Genomic DNA, 20746 nt, shown 5'->3' with positions numbered 1-20746 from the left:
CCTCTCCCATCTTGGCTGCTTTCACTACGCACATCTGGGCCCGCTGGAGCCTCCCTTTGTTCCTGCGGCCAGAGGGAGACAATAGATGCTGTGGGTGAAGCACACTACCAAAGGTGTCTACTTACCATGACAAAGCCGGGGGCCACGCTCTGCTCACCATTGACACAGGCGGTCCGCCAACACATAAATCCGTCAGCTAAATACGCACAGTCACACACGGGGGGCGCGCATTGTGTGCAAACACATGTCCATAAACATTCACGCAAGTATAAATCCAAAGAAAATACTGCAACACACCACCCAGGGGCGACCACAGGTATGCAGCACACAGGAGGAGCAGTTGGAGGCGTTCGTGGGGTGCCTTTCCTTCCACTCAATGCTTTTTGATTGAGGACATCATTATAGCATTATTTATATTGTCCTTAACCCTTTGTGTCCTGAGCACAAAGGGTTTGGTTTTCCTGTTTTCCAGCAAAGAATGGCTGCTAACAAAGTTCTGCTGTTTACTGATGAACACGTTCGTACTTCATACTTCACGTTAGTCCCTTGCCGTGTAGTTATTAGAAGCAATTTTCGTTAAAATGAGGAAATGTGAATTTTAAATCTACCTCGTATCAGACGGCAGAACTCAGCTGTGCTGCAGCCGGGTCTAACCTCCGGTCTTCTCTGCGCACGGCTGTGGGGGGAGGAGACGATGCGAGACCTAAGTTTGATAAATTGTCTGCATTGTGCCCACATGCTGTCCTTTCCTCCTTTAGATTTGACTCAATGCGGGCCGGGCCTCAGAAGATTGTGGTTTTGGTTGAAGTAAACATATTTTGCATCATGATTTAAGCACTGTCAACTTGTTCAGTGTTTTCCAGCAACCATCTTTCTAAACTCAAACTAATAAGCCTGGATTATCCATCATGTTTTGCCAAATGATGAGCAGATATTTGGCCTCCCTTGTAGTTTCCAGTGGTGCGAAATGATGGAGTGCGTCAGTTCTCCTGTTACCACTTATTCTGAAGGGCATCATGGACATGCCAACCAATGCCGCCTGTGCATGCGTTGTGTGTCTATACATCTGTAAAAATGTGACCGATCGTCTACATCACTTCACAGAACAGGATGATAGCAGTTATTTCCCTCAGTTGGTGTGGTGATTTTCAGGCCAGCAGGAGCCAAAACCAGAATGTTTACCCCTCTAGAAAGGATCTGAGCTGAAAAACAACTTAAACAAACCGGGAGGAAGGAATAAATTTAGGTCACCGAAGCACTGACGTACTGACTAAAGCACATCGAGAAGTAGTTTTACATTCTTATACATCATCCTGGAGTATAAACAGGGGGAAATGCATACTTCTCTTGCATGACCATGTGCTACATTTAAGAATCTCTGCTTTCGTATTTTGCTGAAAACGCTAAAGAGGATCCTATTTAGAAATAGTCGAAGGGATTTCAAAAAGGTCTCGCTGTCCCCTGAAGGCTCGCTGCATACTAACTGCTTATTGGAATCTCCCCACGAGGATGAGCGGCCTGATAGCGTGTTGCTTGCTGCTTTGTTGATAACAGTGGTCAGGGGAGTCAGCCGGGGTTTGGCTCTGTTAGGAGGAGATGAGGCAGACTGCAGCACAACGGTCGGCTGTCACTCCTGTTTAAAATGCTTCTTCACTCGCTGCAAGGTATTGGCTGTGCATTTAGTTTGCGCTCATAAAAGTGCTATTTTGTTGTCCTGAAGCCCGCTGGTATACCTGAAAGCCGTACGTTTTAGAATACATGCTGTGGCAAGAAATAGAATAAAAAGATGAGTCGTAAGAATTGTCAAAAGCCGATAATAATGATACTCAGCAGCAAAACCTGGTTTAAAAAAAGAATCCATAGTAGTAGTAGCCGTCCCAGGGTATTAGTCAGAACCAACATGTGTACTTTTCACTTGGGAGCTAACGTTGGCCTATTTCTGGCTGCTTGTGCTCATTTTTCAAGGGCAAGGTGGTTTTTATTTTGGGCCGCAGTCACCAATTATCTCCCTCTTCTCTCTGTCTATTCCTATGTTACTCCTTCCTGTGTTCTCCTTTTTGTGCCCGGGCTCAGCCTTCCCTCTCTGCTGCCTTATGTACATACATTATTTAACAACCGAGTAGAGAAAATGCTTTAATAGAGTGCCTCAGCATCCAGCCGTACCGCAGAGACATGTTATTTTTACCAATCTCTTTCGCCCCATTCAGAAGGTTAAATAATGTATTTGTTAGCAGCACGTCCCCTCTGTTGGATGCAGACGGGAATCATCGGTACGCCAGTGAGTCATTAGGATGAAACCATCCACTGAAAACCTCACCATGGGACACTAAAAAAACAAGAGGTGGTGCGATGATGCAGGTATCTGATTTCAATCGCTGCCTACAAATGCCCCCCCCCCTCGCCCCTCCCTGCATGTTTGTTTGCTCTCTCTCACGGGCCGTGGTGGCGCTTGTCTTTTGAATGGGATTTTTGTGATTGGACGCACAAGATCGGAAGTAAGCCGTGCGGAAACTTGGCGCCACAATGCGACCCGTCTGATCCGGTGGAACAAGCTCAGTTATTTGGTTTGCATTCTTCACCATTAGAAGTCCCATGTTAAATTGTCGTGCAACACCTTCAACATCTTCTCTCTTTCATGTGCTCTTCACGGGAGAGGAACTAGGGTGCTGGGGGAAGATGACGTGAGACCTACATTTGAATAGTTCTCCGGATTGTGCCTGATCTGAGATCAGAACTCAATGAATGTGGGCGTTAAAAGTCTAATCGAAGGTCTCATTGAAAAACAACAACGGCCATTGTTGAGCCAGCGTTCCTTGTCCTTTTTAATGCCCAGATACTGAGTTCAAGGGTTGCTTCTCTGTCACCTGACTTTAAAAAACAGATTTGTAATATTCACATCACCATCCTCTGTTAGTTCCTCACAATCTTTCAGCAAGTTAGCGTCGGAAGGTTCTGGTTCTGGTAGTGCTCAGGTTGCCTCTCCTCATTGATATTCATGTTTAAGTTGACGGTGCCGTGCAGACCGAAGGGCAGGTGTAGGGCTTTCCCACAGTTTATGACATGACAGCGGAGCACGTCACCAGGCTGCACTCAAGGTCACAGTCACCTGTTTGTCTTGATAGATGATTGTGACAATGATGTTACACAAAGCAAGGTCCCGCTGTCCTGTTGTTGTTGTTGTTGTTGTTAGGCTCCTGATCTGTCTCCTTCGACGGTGGCAACCCTCCCTGGTGTTCTGCAGCTTGGGTTGAGCCATTGATGCATTTCATCCTGTCATGTCTGCACGAATAGTCAGTACTGATGTAAACAAAACATCTTCCCATATATTACTTGTTTCAATGTGACAACACCCCATATGCTACGCCTGCAACAATAATACTAAGTAGATATTTACATTTATTTAATGACTAGTGTTTTTCATCCATTGCCTGTAATGATTACATTTAGCAATGGGTGCGACGCATTCACTGCACCTTTCCTGGTCGTAGAACGGAGCCATTAATACTAAACACAGTAATTAACTCAGGTGAATAACGCATTATTTGAGTGATGTGGCGCTTCGCTCCCCGTTTTTAGGGATGTGAGGACGGACGCTCCAGTGAAGGCAATTATCTGACTATCTTCTTCCTGTGCTTCTATTTACCACCATTCCACAGACAGACATCATATCAACACCACACCTGTGGATTGGACTGCATGCCCTGTTTAAGCAGAATAGTAACTTACTTTTAGAACATAGCAGGGATTTGCAATGAGAGACCGTCTTGCGGTAGGATCACAACAGCAATCAGACCACGGGTTCCATGTGAGTGTGAGTGTGGGCAGCGCTTCCAATGCCCGAGATCAACAGTCATTTGAGTCTGGGAGAACAATCAATGGACCCTTCGTCCCGCTTGCTTGGGCCACTCCCGTCCTGGGACCCGACCTTCATTTGAACTTGTATTGCACAATTTTTCCTAAGACACATTTAATAACAGCCGGTAGCGTTTGTGTGTCAAGGTATCGATTTGTGGGGTATTAATCCTCCAATCCCAAAGCCGCCTTGAGGGACTACTCAATTGCGTGGGCATTCTATCCTTGCTCAGAGGCATATGAATGAAATAATATGACAATAATGGGAACAATAATGGATGTAAAAATCAAATTAAAGCAATAAATACATCAAATAGATTAGTGGATTAGCTCAAACTCGTTTGATATATTTTTTGAATGTTTTTTGAGAACAAAGTTCTACCATCGGCAAAAACAAGAGGACATAAGAAAGCCACCATATTCCTTTTTGCATTAGACGCAAGCGAGTCTGAGGAAGCTGAAGAAAAGTGGGGAGCTATCAGCTATTTAATCGATGGTTCTGTGGCCTTTGTTGACGGCGATGAGTGTCAGATCAGGTGTCCCTCTGAGGAAGATTTATTCCACAAAGAATTGGACGGAGAAATCCAATTAAAATGGGACCTGTCTGAGCAAAATCTCTCTAGATTGAATGTGGGGATTCACAGCGACTCCCTCCCCCTCCATGTCTCTGACTTGCCAGATAACTTCCAGATCACACGTTTTCCTCACCAGACACGCAGACAAACCCCCCATTCATTCCGTCCTGCCTCGCCGCCTGTTTATATAACGCGTAGCAGCCGTCCACTGAGGTTCAAACACCACTCTCTAACTGTGGGAGTTTGGCGTTTCCAGCTTGCATAATCATATTTGAACCAGACTAATGTATCGGGTGATACAGAGGATGGAATGATATTGGGGGTGGAGAGGGAGAGGGGGGGGTTTAGAACTAGGAAATATGTGCCTAATGCGCTTTAAGGACTGTCATGAATGAGTTAGCATACATTTCATGGTGAATACTTCTCCCGCCGTGTCGTCACAGCGAGGCGAGTTTATTTTAAGGCAGAAGCATTCTGGGAGAATGTCTTTGGATAATAATGGTGGGAATCAAGTGCTGCGGCCACACTGATTATACAAATGTTAAGTACCGCTGCATGGCTAATGAAGTTGACATGGCGCTAATGCTCTTGATACAGTTCCATTCAGTTCAGTTGTCAATGGCGTAACAAGCTTAAGTTCATCGTACTACTTTGTTCAGCGGGCTAATTCCAAACCTTTCAACCGCCTTAATGACGGATACACTGTTCGAAGCGGTGATTTGAAAGTATTGTGTCATTTGGGTCAATACGGACAATGGAGTGAGGCATTATGGTCATGTGATGTTGTATGGCGCTCTGCGGAAAGTGGCACTCGATGTCACGCTTCATTTCAAAATATTTCAAATTTCTCTTGATGACCTGGATGGCTATAATACTACGTTCTCAATGTCAAACTACTGCACTTTTGAGGACATGTTGTTCAGTTTTGAGTGTCACTATGTGTCTTTTTTCTATTTAAGCTGTCGATCAATAATCCCACAATCCACATTTGCATTTTGTTGTGCACGGGGCTTGGATTATGCGTCTCACTTGTGAGGATTCGAACAGTGGTAACATGCATAAAAGGATGCAACGATGAGGCTCTTCACAGGTTTGCAAAAATGTGATTTGCATTTTGCGGTAAAAGCAATGAGAGATTATTCAGAGTTAAAGCAACGTGTGACTTAGAAATGTAGCTTGTTTTGAAAAAAAAAGTAATTTAAGGATCGCTTGAAAGAAACTTCAATTGATTCTCAATACCAGCATTCAGGTGTAACATACATACATAACATGCAGAGTTATCTGCAGGCGATACCCGAGCCCCGTCTTGGTTGCCTAGATTTCTTTTCATTCATGTCATTCCTCAATCCCCAGCTGTCCGTGTGGAAGTGTCCTTGTGAAGGATACACGGTAAACTGAAAGGCTCACAGCTTTGCCAGCGTAGTGTGAACGAGCATTAGTGGCGCCCTCTGCCATCGGCGTGTGACCGTCCCCATGTGACGCAGAGCGCTGCTCTAGAAAGCCACCGTAGGAAGTCTGTTTACCAAATACTGCATTTCACATGTTTCAGTCACGTTATTAATAAATCAATCGATCAGCGGTCGTGTTTCTTCTGTGTAGTTTTAACGTTAACCCTTTTCCAGTGGATTTTTGGGGATTTTTTTACTTCAACGATGCTGTTCGTAAATCATTTCTACCTGGTTCCGGAATCTGTTGGCAGCAGCGGACCCTCACAAGGTGGTCTGCTGCTGTTGTCTTTGATTGAGATTGCAAATACGCCGTGGGAGCTCCGCTGAAAGATATCCAGCTGTTCGTAAGTGATAGACGCCGCCTCAGTTGCGGGAAAAGGGGAGTCGTCTTTCAGGGGATCGGTATCACCGCTCTGCCGGGTGATGGACGGCAAAGGGTTCAGGAAAGGTCACAGGAAAGTTGTGAGGCCGAGTCTTTGATGCACCCTGGTGATGAGCACGCTTCAAGATTAATGTCTTTGTTTTTGTAGCGGAGCTGTCGGCGGAAGCTTCCATTACAGCTGAATGGGCTCATGAGGAATGGATTAAAAACGGCCTTCTCAATTATGCAAAATAGTTGTCTTCTATCTCAAGCAGCCAGTGTGAAATACCCATCAATTATAAAGCCAGAACCCCATCCCAGTGGTTAGAGTTTCTGTTCCTTAAGATCTGCTCTGGCTGCTTATGAAGTCAGTCGCCGCGATGTGAGCGAGCGCCTCTTTGGTGCGGGCGGGATGCTGAACGTGCTTACTGAGAGGGTGTCTGCGGTCCTGTTAGGGATGCTGTGGGGAAGAAGCACAGGACCGGCCACGGGCTGTAAAGCCATTGCCAAAGATTGAATTGGATTTAAGGTTAGTCTCTGTCCCCGGATTCTGCTGTGTCCAATCCGTACCGCTGGCTCAGTTTGATTCACTGGGCCATATACTGTGTCTGTGACGCACACTGCATTTCATCCTCCCTCCTCCACCGGGTTTAAACTGCTCAACACACACACACGCGCACACGTGTGTCGACATGTGTGTGCGTTGTTTTAAAGATTAAGGACAGGGGCGATAGAATCACTGGTGTAGCTGCATACTAATATGAACTGTTTTACATGAACTTTGTGTTCATTGTCTTTACCAAGTGATGCATGACTTACGTAAGCAAAACAACACCATCAGCCAGGTTATTTCTTAATGCCGGTCATCAGTTCCCCCGCTTCGACTCCGGAACCAAATCGCGCAGGTCCAGAAACTCCGGCACACCGCGGACGGATCCAGACCCTTCTTCTTCTTCTTCTTCTTCTTCTTCTTCTTCTTCTTCTTCTTCTTCTTCTTCACCTTCGGCCTGCTGTCAGAACTCTGGCAGGAGGTCGAAGGCTGTGCTCCCAGCAGCAGCAGAGCTTCACTCCGCTCCTCCTCCGCTCCTTGCTGGGCGCCAACGGCCGCGGCACCCACGCCCTGCTGCCGGAGAGCCGAGCCGTGCAGCCGGGACCCGCCGCAGGGAAGGGCTTCCATCGGGGCATGTCGCCCGTACCGAGTTCTAAGAAGAGAGCGTAAAGGCACGTCGGTTTATCATCCGTCCACTCCGCTGTGTGTGTGCGGACAAACAAGTGTGATGCGCAGTTGCAAGAGGATGTTTTGACCCCGGAGCGATGCGGCTCACTGACTGACTCCATTTCAGGAGGTTTATCTGAACCACTCGCTGCCAAACATTCCTCTCGGGTAATTTGCCCACTGTCAACAATTCAGATGAGTCTGCCGGCCCATGAAGGAGGACACACCGGCAGCTCCTTGTAATGGAACCTGTTTAGGATCATCATGTATCACCTATTATGTGAAGAAATAACATTTTATATTATCAAAGTATTGAATGATCCTAATCAATGTGACAAGAGACACCGTCTGTAGGTCCGCAGTTCCCCTCGGGAGCGTTTGACCTTTTTTTTGCCTCACTGAGCTCAAACGGAGTAGATATCGGAACTACATGTGTTATTTGGACACGAAAGTCAGTAAAACCTTGTATGATTTCCCCCCCAGGAGGTTTTCTCAGTCAATGAATGCAACGTTAAGGAATTCAAATGCAAATGCCACATCCATATTATTGAGGAGCCTTCTGGTTTTGAACAGGGCTGCTCTGTTCTCTGTGGCAGGCATTGCTTGCCTTGCACCGAAGGCAGAAATGAACCTCGTCTAAAGAGCACAACCTCGGAGCCTCGCACTCGAGGCTTCACCGGCCGGACGCTCACTAAACACCGGATTGGATCAAGGTTTACCTAAAGTTCCCCCTCCTCGGGTCAGGTGATCTAAACTGACTGCTGCTGTGCGTGCTGTACGCTGGTGTGGACCATTAGTATGCTAGGGAGTGGTTGTGTGGCTGTGCAGTGATTATCAGCTCTGTGCGATACGCGGCCACCTCAGGGTCAAACGAAGAAAAGAGCACGGGGCAGAGATTTGGCACCTTTGGCCTCATTAGTTAATTAAAGTGCAGACCGGCTATTTCCCTCTCGACGTCCTTTCAGCATACAAAGGGATGAAATGGATACTGGACCTAAACAAGAAGCAAAATACCTAAATTGGATGTGAAAGGGTGAAGGAGAATATCAGTCAGCCATGTCTCCATTTAACTAACTGTGGGGGTTACGAACTTGAGTTTGCTTCTCGGAGGTCAAACTAAGGCGGAATCACTAACACGAGTTCTGGGAAAAATCCCTAAATAAATAGAATCTGTTTAAACCATTACTATTAAATTAAAACCATCATTATTAAAACACACAGTACCCTCAGAGGTAAACCAATGGTGAAATCTGATCACTAATTCACAAATGACAGCAGCATTTAGTGTTTCTTATTACTGCAGCACGCCGCTGTCCCCCGAAGCTCCACTTTAAGTGCTTTCACTCTGATTGAGTGATTTAGTTACAGTTTGCTGTTGAGAAACTGCTGTTTTTTTGTGGGAGATTGTCTCCAAAACCTAGCATAACAAAACTGTGTAAAGCATCTAAAAGTTATTTTCAGTAGCGATAACAAAGACATGTTGAGAGTCACCACAGAGGAATTTGGTTTCATCTGTGTCGTAGCTGAGTTATGTAAGGTCACCAATTGGAGCGCAAACTAATGCGCGCGTGCAGAAATATAACTTTTTGAAATGCCAACGCGGCCGTCATTTTGGCTGAGGAAATCTCAGCCCGTTTATCGAAAACACATTACATGTCCTTTCTCCAAATGATAGCTTGGCCTCAGTAGTATTTCTGTTAATTATAAGGTACCAGGGGATCTGACCTTGTGACAGACAGGTAATCGGTGGGAGCTGAGGCAAAATGTCCGACCTGCTAGCAATGACTTGATGATGATCTGCTCTAGCAGAGAGGCTCACTGGGTTGTGATTTTTAAAGAGAATAAATGAATGAAACGGGTGAATCTCTGTTATATTTGACCCTGTTGAACGCTTTTTTTATTTCTAATGATCTAAGGGCAAAGACAACCCACCCACAACGTCGTGCACATGGTACATAACATTCTCAAAGTGCTGAGCAGAGCGCCACAGGTTCTTCGCAGCGATGTCTTTCTCCTCAGCTGCAGCTTTATGAACCACTGGCAGCACTTTAGATCTTTGCCTTGTGTTTTATAATCTTTAGGCATTCCGCCCTTTACACCGATTGGTTTAAAATGTAATTTATTCACAGCCGGATTTCTCCTTGTGTGTGTTGTTGTTTTTTTTCCCCCCTTTCTGCTGCCGCTGCCCTTTTCAGGCCTTTAGCCCTCTTTCAGCATTGTCTCCAGGTTCTGTAATTAGAGGTTGTCAGAATGAGGAGGCTCAAATCAGCTGGGGACCAAAAGGGACATTTCACTTTTGGGCCTGTGTTAAATATCCACATATTAATGATGACAGGGTAGCAGCAGCTATTGGAAATGTGTCAGGGAGTTGTTTATTTGGAGGGGATGAAGGATGACAGCACATTTCTTTGTGTTAAGTGGAGCGTGAACGTGAGGCCGTACGAAGTAACCACAGCGTAGTTAGTCTCAAACTTTTAACAATGTAAGTTGCGGGGAAAAAAAGGACTCAAAACGTCTGATTTCTGCAACACACTTTTGCCTTTTCTTCTGGATTCACTCCTCTTCGGTTTCTAATGCGCTCGCTTGGATGACAACTGAAGTGGTGGCGTTTGGGGGGGAACGATGGTAACAACCGTAATCCCGACAAAGCTGTGGTGGTGAATGACTGAAAGATGTGAAGAGAAGCAGCTTAGTGGCTGACACGTCCATGTCAATTTGATTAAAGCCTGACACCCACACACACACACACACAGCACAGGGAAACTGCTGCTCGCAGCCTTGTGCAGCGTCTCCAAGTACAGCAGGTTAACGATAAGTGGGGGAGACAGATTCCATGCGCTCCTGAAAGGCTCGTTTATCTTCAAAACCCAAATTGGAAACTCATAATTGTACTTTTGTTAGGAGGCCAACAGCTATTCACTGTTTCCCTGAAAATGAATTTCCCTTAAAAAACCAGGTTGTGACTTTTGGAGCCGAAGAGAAGGCAACATCCCCGTGGCCGATGTGGCAAGAGAAAGTTCTTTTTGTAACGTTCTATTGATTCAGCTGCGAGTGAAGTCGTCCCTACTAGTCGTCTCTACTCTTCCATTTTGGGGTTTTGACAAGTCAAAATAGATCAAAATAAAACTCTCTCCTCTAAACTTTGAGGATATCAAAACTCTTTCAGCCAGGTACAAAACAAGACGCTTTTGATCTTTTGATTAGCTCATATATGTTCGTACGGGTTTGAATTTTTGAATTGACTTCAAATGAATAAGAGTTGTATCCCTGGAAAAAAAAAAAAAATCTTTGATGCGATGCTCCCCACCGGAGCAGATCAAAAACGAGGTGCCGCTCTGTTGTGTTTCCATGCACGTACCCCACAGCTATCAACCCGCTGGATCAATGTATCTGATTGCCGTTTTTCGAAATTGTTTGTAGAGCAGCTGTAGTGTGAATAGGGAGGCACTATGAGGAATACGTGATGGTTGTGATGTCTTAGTTTCCACGCAGTGCTGTGACTGATGTATTGGATTGCCAGAAATCCTTTTGAAGTTTTTGGAGAAGCTTCTTCAGGTTTGCACGGGTTAGATAAGTAGAGGGAGAGCTCGGCTCCATTGATACTTTCGTCTGTCTGTGATATCGAAAGCTCGCTCGACAGCTTTGAGGTCGTTGAGGCTCTGCAGATGTGCTCCATGTGTTCGGGTGATTGACAATTTTGCTTTTTATTTTTGTGTCGTTAATATAGACATTGTGTCGACCCAATTGACCCGTGATGCATTCTTTATTTTGTATTCTCCATCACACCTATTTGCTCTATGTCGGCTCTGCTGAATCTATGGCCCCTTTCAGCTCCGAGGACAGTTTGTGCCTTTGCCTTCACACGACGCGCGGAATTCAATGGAAAGGTTATAAACCACTGAGATGCTTGAACGCTTTTCAGGCTTTACTAGGAGGCCGAAGCAAGAGAGTCACAACTGTGAGCGGATCCCACACGATCCAACGCGTTAGATGAGAATAACCACGTCTATCGCATGTCCATTGGAGTCTTTGATGTTTTGAGTCCTCAGAGATGCGGAGATCCAGCTGTGTCCCACCTCCACGTTGTGCGTTACTCTCCCCACATTATCATCCCACTGCTCAGTTCAGCTTGAGAAGCAACCATACGACGGACTGTGACTGTGTGGACTGTTTTCATCTGTAGCAAACACTCTGTATGCGCCTGAGATTGCGACCCCCCGTCTTCCCTTCCGATTGTCAAATATTTGCAAAAATGTACATCAAATGCAATTGCATCACTTTTAAGAATAGAAATGGTCTCATTTTATCTCATAGATGTATTAGACCCTCTGTCATTGTGTAAGATATAATAGAACATGAATAGATTGCTGTACAGTAAATACTCATATCGCTGCTTCCTAAGTTTCCGTGCCGGCTTTGTATGCATCCCAGTGTCGCTCCACCCAGGGGCCGTCTGCCCCTGCATAGTGTGTGTGCTTGCGCCGACATGACTTGAATGTTAAGCACCAACAGCTGACTGTTGTAGCCTCCTTGTAATCGAGCCAGTCACCACCGTCTGCCGGGCCCCAATTAGGTATGCAAACCTCCCCGCTCAAGACAGCGACGGAGCCGCCTCAAACTTGAGGTTTTGCGCAGCGGGACCGACCGCTTCCTGTCGGCGTGCTTTTACAAACTGCCTCAAAAGAAGTGGCCCGTATGTGTTACATCATTTGGAATCAGTGACGACACTAAAAGGCTATTTACCGCTCCAGGTTCGGTCATAATTCTCTCATCCTCAGCATTTGGTCATTGTTTGTTAAAACCTTTTAGACATCTTTGCTTCAAAGTGTTCAGGGATCATCAGTGTATTAAGACACAATGTCGCTTCTGGGCTTTGAACGTAGCTTCGAATGTGCGTTGCTGTCTAACTTCTCTCCAAACGTTGTCAAAATAATAACTTAGTAAGTAATCAGTAATCTGCTGGCAAGCGTGTGTGTGTATGTGTGTGTGTGTGTGTGCGCCTAATGTATGGAGGTCTATGTCAGTTATTTATTGCTTCACAGTTTCCTTGAGCTTTTATAAATTAAAAAAAACACCTTTTTGTTTTAATTAAAGGAGAATACCAGTGTAATTCAATGTGAACCCTGTTGCCCTGAATGTTTATGAAAAGTGAGCCCAGACTGTCGAACCAAACGAAGGGGTTGTTGATTCACTGCTTCGTCCGTTGGTGATTGTTGGGGCCGTGTGTATTTCTTAAACCCAAGGCTCTGCCCTTCTCAGTATCAGACTGGTGAAAAGCGTTTCTGGAGGGTCAGGGCTTGTAAGGGGATATTGGAGAGCAAACGGCACCTGTGAGGAGGAACCGCAGGTAAACACGGTGGGAGGCCATCTTGGATGCAGTGAAAAAACTTCTGCTGTCTTTTGTTACCGTGGCCTCTAATTGTCTCTGTGGACGTTTCACAGAACAACTCGTCTGTTTTTTCTTCTGAAGAAAAATAAAAAAAAGTCAATCTTTTTCTGCGCCTTTTCAAAAGCTTTGAATACGAAGGACACGGGCCCTGCAAGTCCACAGGCAGACAAAGGCGGATTGACCAATATTTGTCAGAGTCAAAGCCGCTGAGCTTTGGCCAAATAACCCCCGATCTCCCAGGGGTCTCTGCAGCGTGGCTATAGATCCATTGTGTCCCAGTCAGCTCGTTGGCCCCATGTGTCTCAGGAGCAGAGCAAATTGCCGTTTTTATTGTTGTCCGCCCCTCAGCGGCTGCCTTTAGTGTTCTGTCGCCGACATGCTCTTACATACAATATTTAAGTCATACATAAATACATTTTTCCACATTCATATCCACCCTAAAGTACATTGTGGTGTGTTTGCAATATGTTGAAGGAGTGAAAGATCATGATTTTGGTTCATTTTGAGAAAAGGGGACACATGAGATTGGTGTCTTGAGTGACCACATCGCTGCACAGACATCAGCTGGATCCTTTATGCTGCGACTCTCCTCACTGTGCCAAACACGTCTTTCTATGCCTTCGGTTAATCTTCGTCTCCTTTGCTGCCAGCCGTCTTTACCTTTTTGTATGTATTGTGAAATGATGGTAGGGTCTTAAATTAAACCTTAAATTCGGCGATTTGATGAAAACCTTAAAGGATGATATTAGATACTTGTTATGATGGATACAGATGCTTCATGAGTCTTCCAATGGTCCACACCCAAAGTTATCCTCATGGATAGCTCTAATCAGTTGCTAAATATCTAAGTCCTTTTTATCCCTTTGTCACTTTCTTTGAGCATTTCATTAACACCCTCTGCAGCAGTCTGAAATAATGAAATAATACTCCCAAGTTATTAACAGGGCTGTGTTTCTGGGGGGGAGAACCAAGCAATATCACACAAGCATAGAACAAATGTATTTGTCTATTGAGCGGGGATTAAGTTTCCAATGAAGTAATGAACACTGAATACGATTTCAAATGTGGTCTGAAACTCAAATTGAATATACATGATTGTGACTATCATTGTATAATAAGCCCGTCTAGAGAAAGGATGTTTTTCATGAGTTATCCTAACAGGATTTGAAAAGCAAAGGATTGAGACCAAATGATGAAAGCCTGCATCTTCTCCCATGTCTACACCAACAACTCACAACATGCTCCCAGCGGAGACCCAAACTAACCCTTTTGCATGACACGTGAGACTCAACAACGCTGCACAAGTGGCCATTTAGAGACAATACCAAAGGTCTTTGGGAAAAGCGATCTTTCCCCAAGCGTGTGAACTCCTTTTTGTTGTCTTTAGTGTTGCAGATACCATCAGTTGATTTCAGGCCAGTTGTCTTATTACTAGGAGGCAGCGCCAGGGTTTGCAGCATGGTATCTGTGATCTTACTGCATGAGGAAAGAAAATGGATATGCTGTTGTCTTTGTATCTGCTTCTAGCTCGTACAAGTAAACATACACTGGACACTGGTTTTCAAAAGCCTGCATGACCTGCAACAAATGCCGGTTCATTCACGTGACAGCAAATCAATATTTGTACAACTATTTGACCAAGCCAAGTGTTTTCACTGTGAATAGTTAAAATAATAATAATAAAAAGCTGTCTTCTCTCACACAAGTTGCCTAACGACGAAAGGCCGCCTGCTCCGACCGCCTCTTCTCGTCCGTGGCTGTGTTTCTATGGCGATGGAACACGTCCTTTCGTCCAACAACATCCCGCCTGTGATGGCAGCTTGCTACCTGTCTTTGAATGGCGGGTCTTCGCGAACCGTTCCCACGAATCTCCCGGGGAGAACCGCGCTCAGACAGACTCACTCGTTTGTGTGAAGTGGCGACATGCTGAAGGCTCGGCGGGGTTTCTCTGTCGAGCTCCGGCTCGCGATTCAGCGGCGTTCTGCTTCACTCACATGCTGCGCGTCGCCGAAGAGAGACTTGAATTTAATGGTGTCACATATTCCCTTTTTAAATTCATTCCATTTCCTGTCAGTCTGGCATACAGGTGCGAGTGGTGGTTCCCTGATTAAGCATGTGAAAATGATTACGCGTTCTAACACTTTTCCTGGTCGCCCTGGTGGACTCGGTCAGGTGGCTAAAATAAACACATAGTGTTACTAATATACTGAAGATTGCCTCCCAGGACTGAAGATCATCTTACCCCATGCCAATTACTTTAGTAATCAGTGCATGATATTTTAAACCTCATTCTCGGGAACTTAATTATTGTCACTATAATACGCCTCATATTCGCTATCCTTCTTTATTTTGCCTCCTTCTGCTCTGGTTTGTATAACAACACGAGCGGCTTGAAGTTTCCATCTTATCAGACAAGACAGTCTGGAAGGAAAAGTGAGGACTGATCTCCATGGAAATGTTGAAACGGTGGTGATTTTGGTATAAAAGTTGAAAGGATGCGATTGAAAGAAAATGTGGGGGAATATCAGGATAAGAGCACCCAAACCATCGCCACTCTATGACATGGTCATAAAATGCACGGCTGATTGCACTGTTTCCAATGCCTTCTACCTACAATGGGTCCTTGTCCAGCACATCCACTTACAACCAGAACGTTGGCCTGATAGAAAAATCTAGCCTCATCACCCAGCTGCACATGGAGATGTTGCACTATAGTGACCAAAGGCTCGTCATCCCGGAGTTCATTCATGGGGGGAATGCATGAAAAATGGTTGTTTCTTTGAGCAGGAAAAGCAATTTGATTATGAGCCTTTCCTTGTTGCGCTTTGCTCCTTTGTCACCATTCCTCTCGCTGCAACCCGGAGACCAACTCTCTCTTCTTTTCTTTCCCAGCCGCCATCCAGGTGCAAATCACTCCAACACAAGGAGAGATCAGCGTAGGAGAGTCCAAGTTTTTCCTCTGCGAAGGTAAGCGTGATCTCAAGCATGCCTCATTTAGCACGGCTCGCTGCGGATTTTGTCCTCGGGCAGCATTCATTTAGATCGTCTGACAGAAGCTTGAATGATGGCACTGATTAGATGTTAGACTTTTAAGGAAATACAAGACAAAAGACGGGAGAAAAAAAAAAAGACACGGATACATGAACTGAGCAGTCTTTTCCGAGGCGGGAGAGGGAGGTTATGATCACGGTCAGGTGGGCGGAGGGCTGAGAAGAGGTGGGAGAGAGATGCAGTCTGAACAGATAATGAGACAGAGGTGTTAGACGCTCGACTGAACAGTTATTAGACCACCTGAGGTACAGGCAGTATCTGCATTTGGTGGGTCAGTTGTCTGACATTGTGGAATATTTGGTAGATGATTAAAATCATGCCAGTCAGTAGGTCGCAGTTATTATAAAACTATACAATAACGCTGCAGTTTCACCCAAATTATAAAAGCAAATTGTATGTAACTATTAAGATTGACATGGAATTATACGCCAATAAAATTAAAATGTAATACTTTACATGAGGCGCATGTATATAATGCGCACAGATCTCTTTCTTCCTTTTAGCTAAGGCTGCCTCATATTGAAATATCTTCTGTCCCACTGAGCAAACAGAAATAATTCATGCTGGTCTTTTTCATGTTTCTGTGTGTTTATCTAGTCTGGTCTTGAAAAGATGAGACCGGCTTTGATTCGACAATAATATTTCCCAACCTTTGTTGGACAAAATATTTCTCGTTTCATCAGCTTCAGATGACAATTTCTGTTTCATCTTTCATTTTTAGTCCCAATTTAGCTTTTCGCGCTGTTTAGTAAGCAAACACAGCGAGTTTTGCATGAATACATTTATCATAATAAAGGTATAGATAATACACTCTAAATGGCACAGCAAAGTTAACGGACCAAAAAGATATCCACATCATCCCGAGCTGTTGACGCATACCAGCTTCCCACACTCCTCTATCGTCCCGTGTTTCAGTGGTTGGAGACGCTAAAGACATCGACTGGTTCGCCCCCAGCGGGGAGAAGATCCTCCCCAACAGGCCGGACATCATCGTGTCCCGCACCGATGAAGCCACGGCGACACTCACCATCTACCACGCCAACGTGGACAGTGCCGGGATCTACAAGTGTGTGGCGAGGAGCGGGGACAAGGAGGCCCAGGCCACGGTCCAAGTGAAGATCTTCCGTGAGTCCCATCGTTTTTTTAAACTATCGAGCGGCAGGACATTTTTTACGAGACCAATCACATTGGAGAGGAAGCTTGGAAACAGCGCACTGTAAACTGTAAACCACACTACGGTGTGCTGGATAGATATATTATATGGCAAATAGAATCTGAAGTTGTTCTTAAGCATCATAAGCGTGGCCTAATTATTATTATTAGACCCATCAAACATTAATAAGAGATAAGGTGCCAGGTTGTGCTGCTCTTAGATTTTGCTCTCATCTCTCTACAGAAAAGATCACCTTCGACAGTGCTCCCAGCCCACAGGAGTTCAATGAAGGCGACGACGCTGACATCGTCTGCGATGTGGTCAGCTCGCCGCCACCCGCCATCATCTGGAAGCACAAGGGCTCTAGGATCCAGGTGGCCAAAGACGGTGAGCCCGCCCAAATATGATGGTTTAGAAAATGCTCGGGCTGCTTTGTGCCCCTTTGACTTTGACTACCTGGGCAGTCACCTCACCTTCCTACCAATGCTGAGCCAATACGCGTTTCCTGCCCCTTATCTGGGAAGAAATATGTGCAATACCAGTCGGGATGTTTTAAACCTCACAGATGCTGCGTGAACATGGAAATGATATTTGTCTGGCCTAACATGAAGTAGTTATCGCCACTGGAAAGGATATATGTGGACAGATTGGACTACAAATAGGGGGATAAGCACTCTGCAGGCGGAATTAATCTGAAAAACGAAAGAGAAAAGTGGAAAGATAAAAGAAGAACTATATAATTTCTGTCTGCAACTGCTGTCCTTCACAATAAAAGACATTGCGTTCTGGACGTCATGCAGGCCAGCTAGCCTAACAAACCTTTATTGGTTTAAAAAAAAAATATATATATATATATATATATATAGCTTTTGGGGTTTTTTGGACAGTTTCTTTAGCTGTCCACATTGTTGGATTCTTGCACTTAGAATCCACAAAACATCTTCACAGTATGTGATGATGTTTTGTGGATTCTACCTTGCCTTCAGGCTCAGAAGGAGTTACTATCTTGCTCCCTGACAAGCTATAATCCGCTGTGATTTACAGCCGTTGTAACGTGTTCCAATTGGGACAAAAAACATCACACATCTAAAGGATCTTCTGAAACAGCCCTGCGTTGACATCCGAACTCCCCACACTTGATCCCTTTGTTCTACACAATTGTTACTTTGCCAGTAAACACCTTACGAGCTGTTAAAGAGAACCAAGGTATCTATTGTGGAGGAATAATGAACACAATATAAACTCTGAATGGTGCATTTATAAATATTTTAGCTGCCTTGACTAAACATTGGCAACCAATTTAACGGCTGTTGAAACTGCGACGGACGAGCATGTCGTTTTTGTGAATGATTTTAACTTCAGGCAGCAGAGAACATCGACCTTAGGAGTTGAAATAAAACTAGAACTCTGCTGAGTAAGGATCGAGGTGCAGCTGAATTCTTTTTTACACTTGGACCGGATCTATTTTAACCTTACACTAACCCCTCCCTTGGTGACCGCTGCAGAGCCTGGAGTCGCCACAGTGTTGTGCTTAGCCCGCCTGTATTCTTGGAGTCTAGTCAAGGAATGTGTTTTTCACTGGAAAAACCACTAATTGTAACCAAAAACTGAAAAACTGCTTGTGTAATATCCCTCCCAGCAGTTTTCTGCATGGTGCATTGTTCAACCTCGCAAACACAACTGCTTTGTCATGTGTCAAAGCAGCAGAGATTAACAGCTGGTCGATGAAATGGAGCGCACCATTCCGTTTAAATGCCACACTTGATTTAAACTATCTTGACTCAACTTCAGGTGTGCTGGTCGTTATAGTTCTTTCCATGTGCATGCAGACAGCAAGCAGCAAATAGATAGAAATACTATGGAAATCCGTGGTGGAAAGGGGGGAAAAAAAAACACAATAATAATGAAACACCCCAAAGCGGCTACATGCTATTTACCCTAATAATTCTTCTAATGCTGAATTTGCCTGTAATATTACGGATGCTTTAACATCAGAGGTTAAGCGTCATTTAAATATCGTCACTAGCATGTTGGAGCTAATTTGACGTGTCAAAAGTATAACGGTCTAATATACTGTATGTGGCGGCGCTGCAGACGTGAACAATTACGTAAAATTGAAGTAACCTGCTCACATCTGCATCAACATATTTTGGTCAATGCACTCGGCCGTTAGAATGGGGACAAAAGTGTGAGTGGGAATTGTTTGTGCAACAAAGTGAGAAAACATTCACCATCCCACACCAGCATTCTCATTTTAGCACTCAGTATATAATTATATGCATCGAGTGATTTTATAGCACTCACTCTTTCTTTCGTTCACGCTGTGGGCTTCATCAGATAGCCGGAGAGGTTGAAGTGTTCGTACTAGCATGGTAAATTTAACCGGGGGAAAAGACGGAATAAATTGGCCAGCGAGAGTCACGCTGAACAAGTACACCCCTAATAGCCGACATCTAATCAACATTTAATCATGGGATTTTTAGAGTTCACACTGGTCGGTCACCAATTTTGGAGCGGTGCTTTACTTCACTAAATTGGGCCACATAAAAGAACAAAACAGCCAAGAAGGACCCGGCTTTTAACTCCCTTAGATCCGATGAGGTCAGAGAGCCCTGGATTTGAATAATGTGCCGGAGGAACCTTGTGATGTTAAAGGCAGCGCACTCTGGCGCTGTGTGTTTATGGCCCGTTTAATTAGAGCGGCAACGCGTTGGCAACACGTTGGCAACGCGTTGGCAACACGTTGGCAACACGTTGGCAACGCGTTGGCAACACGTTGGCAACACGCTGGCGGGTTCTATGATCAATGTGAAACGCTGCTGGAATACGCCGGGTGGAGTGACACGCAGAGCTCTCTGTGTTCCCCCCACTTGATTACCAGGGATAATTGGGACTTTAATAAAAAAAAAAACATATACATCTGCTTCCAGCTTCCCGTCTGAGCTTTTAAATGAAGAATTTCATTTATTGAACCTTCACTTTAGTTCAGGTTTTCAAGAATGAAGGAATTAATCATACATGATTGGTCTTTTAATTTAAACTTGTTTCAAGGAGTAAAAATACATAATAAATCGGGGTTAAGATATTTACATACTGAAATCCCTACGTGTCACATTGGTAAATTTACTGCTTTTTTGTGTAAATGTAATCTGCAGAATCGTACGCGATAAATAAATGTTCTCTTTGCCATTTCTGTTTCAGTGCGATACAAGATCATGGATAATGGCCACCTGCTGATCCGCGGCATCAAGAAGATAGATGAGGGCATGTACAACTGTGAGGCCCGCATCATGGCCAGGGGAGAAATAGATTTCAGGATGATCAAGGTCATTGTTAACGGTAAGCATCTCTTTCACCTTCTGCTCCCCGCCTGTTGCTCGGCATAGAAAGGTACTGTAATGACGACCCTGAGAAAAAAATGTTTTCTTAAAATGCCTCGTGCACGCCGTGTACAGTATCTCACGGATGCCAGGCGGATGCACCGTCTAGGCTGATTCTCCTCCCAATGAGTTCACTCACACAACAAGCCACGTGTATATTTCTCTTCGTCTGGGAACAAATGTTTTGCTGTTTGAATGACGGCCGGACAAAGTGAGCCTTAAAAGACATATTAATGTTTTTTCATGTAGAAAATATTTCTTTTAAAGACCTAAAAAAGTGTCAGTCCACAAGGTCTGAAGTAGCCGTTAAACCCATTATCG

The 20746-nt window shown here is 44.8% G+C and overlaps 1 protein-coding gene across 17 annotated transcripts in view; it reads left to right on the top strand.

Annotated features, from left to right (window-relative positions):
- Positions 1-20746, top strand: part of ncam1a (neural cell adhesion molecule 1a) — a 177782-nt gene that overhangs the window by 102658 nt on the left and 54378 nt on the right. For all 17 annotated transcript variants that reach the window (XM_040180410.2, XM_040180407.2, XM_078106827.1 and 14 more), the window contains exons 2-5: positions 15734-15808; positions 16808-17017; positions 17289-17432; positions 20247-20384. In XM_040180410.2, the coding sequence (XP_040036344.1) occupies positions 15734-15808; positions 16808-17017; positions 17289-17432; positions 20247-20384 (567 nt within the window). The remainder of the gene's footprint in view (positions 1-15733; positions 15809-16807; positions 17018-17288; positions 17433-20246; positions 20385-20746) is intronic.

The sequence above is a fragment of the Gasterosteus aculeatus genome, chromosome 7, assembly GCF_964276395.1.
Source record: "Gasterosteus aculeatus chromosome 7, fGasAcu3.hap1.1, whole genome shotgun sequence".
In the NCBI taxonomy this organism is placed as follows: Eukaryota; Metazoa; Chordata; class Actinopteri; order Perciformes; family Gasterosteidae; genus Gasterosteus; species Gasterosteus aculeatus.
This window is presented reverse-complemented; position numbering and strand designations above follow the sequence as displayed.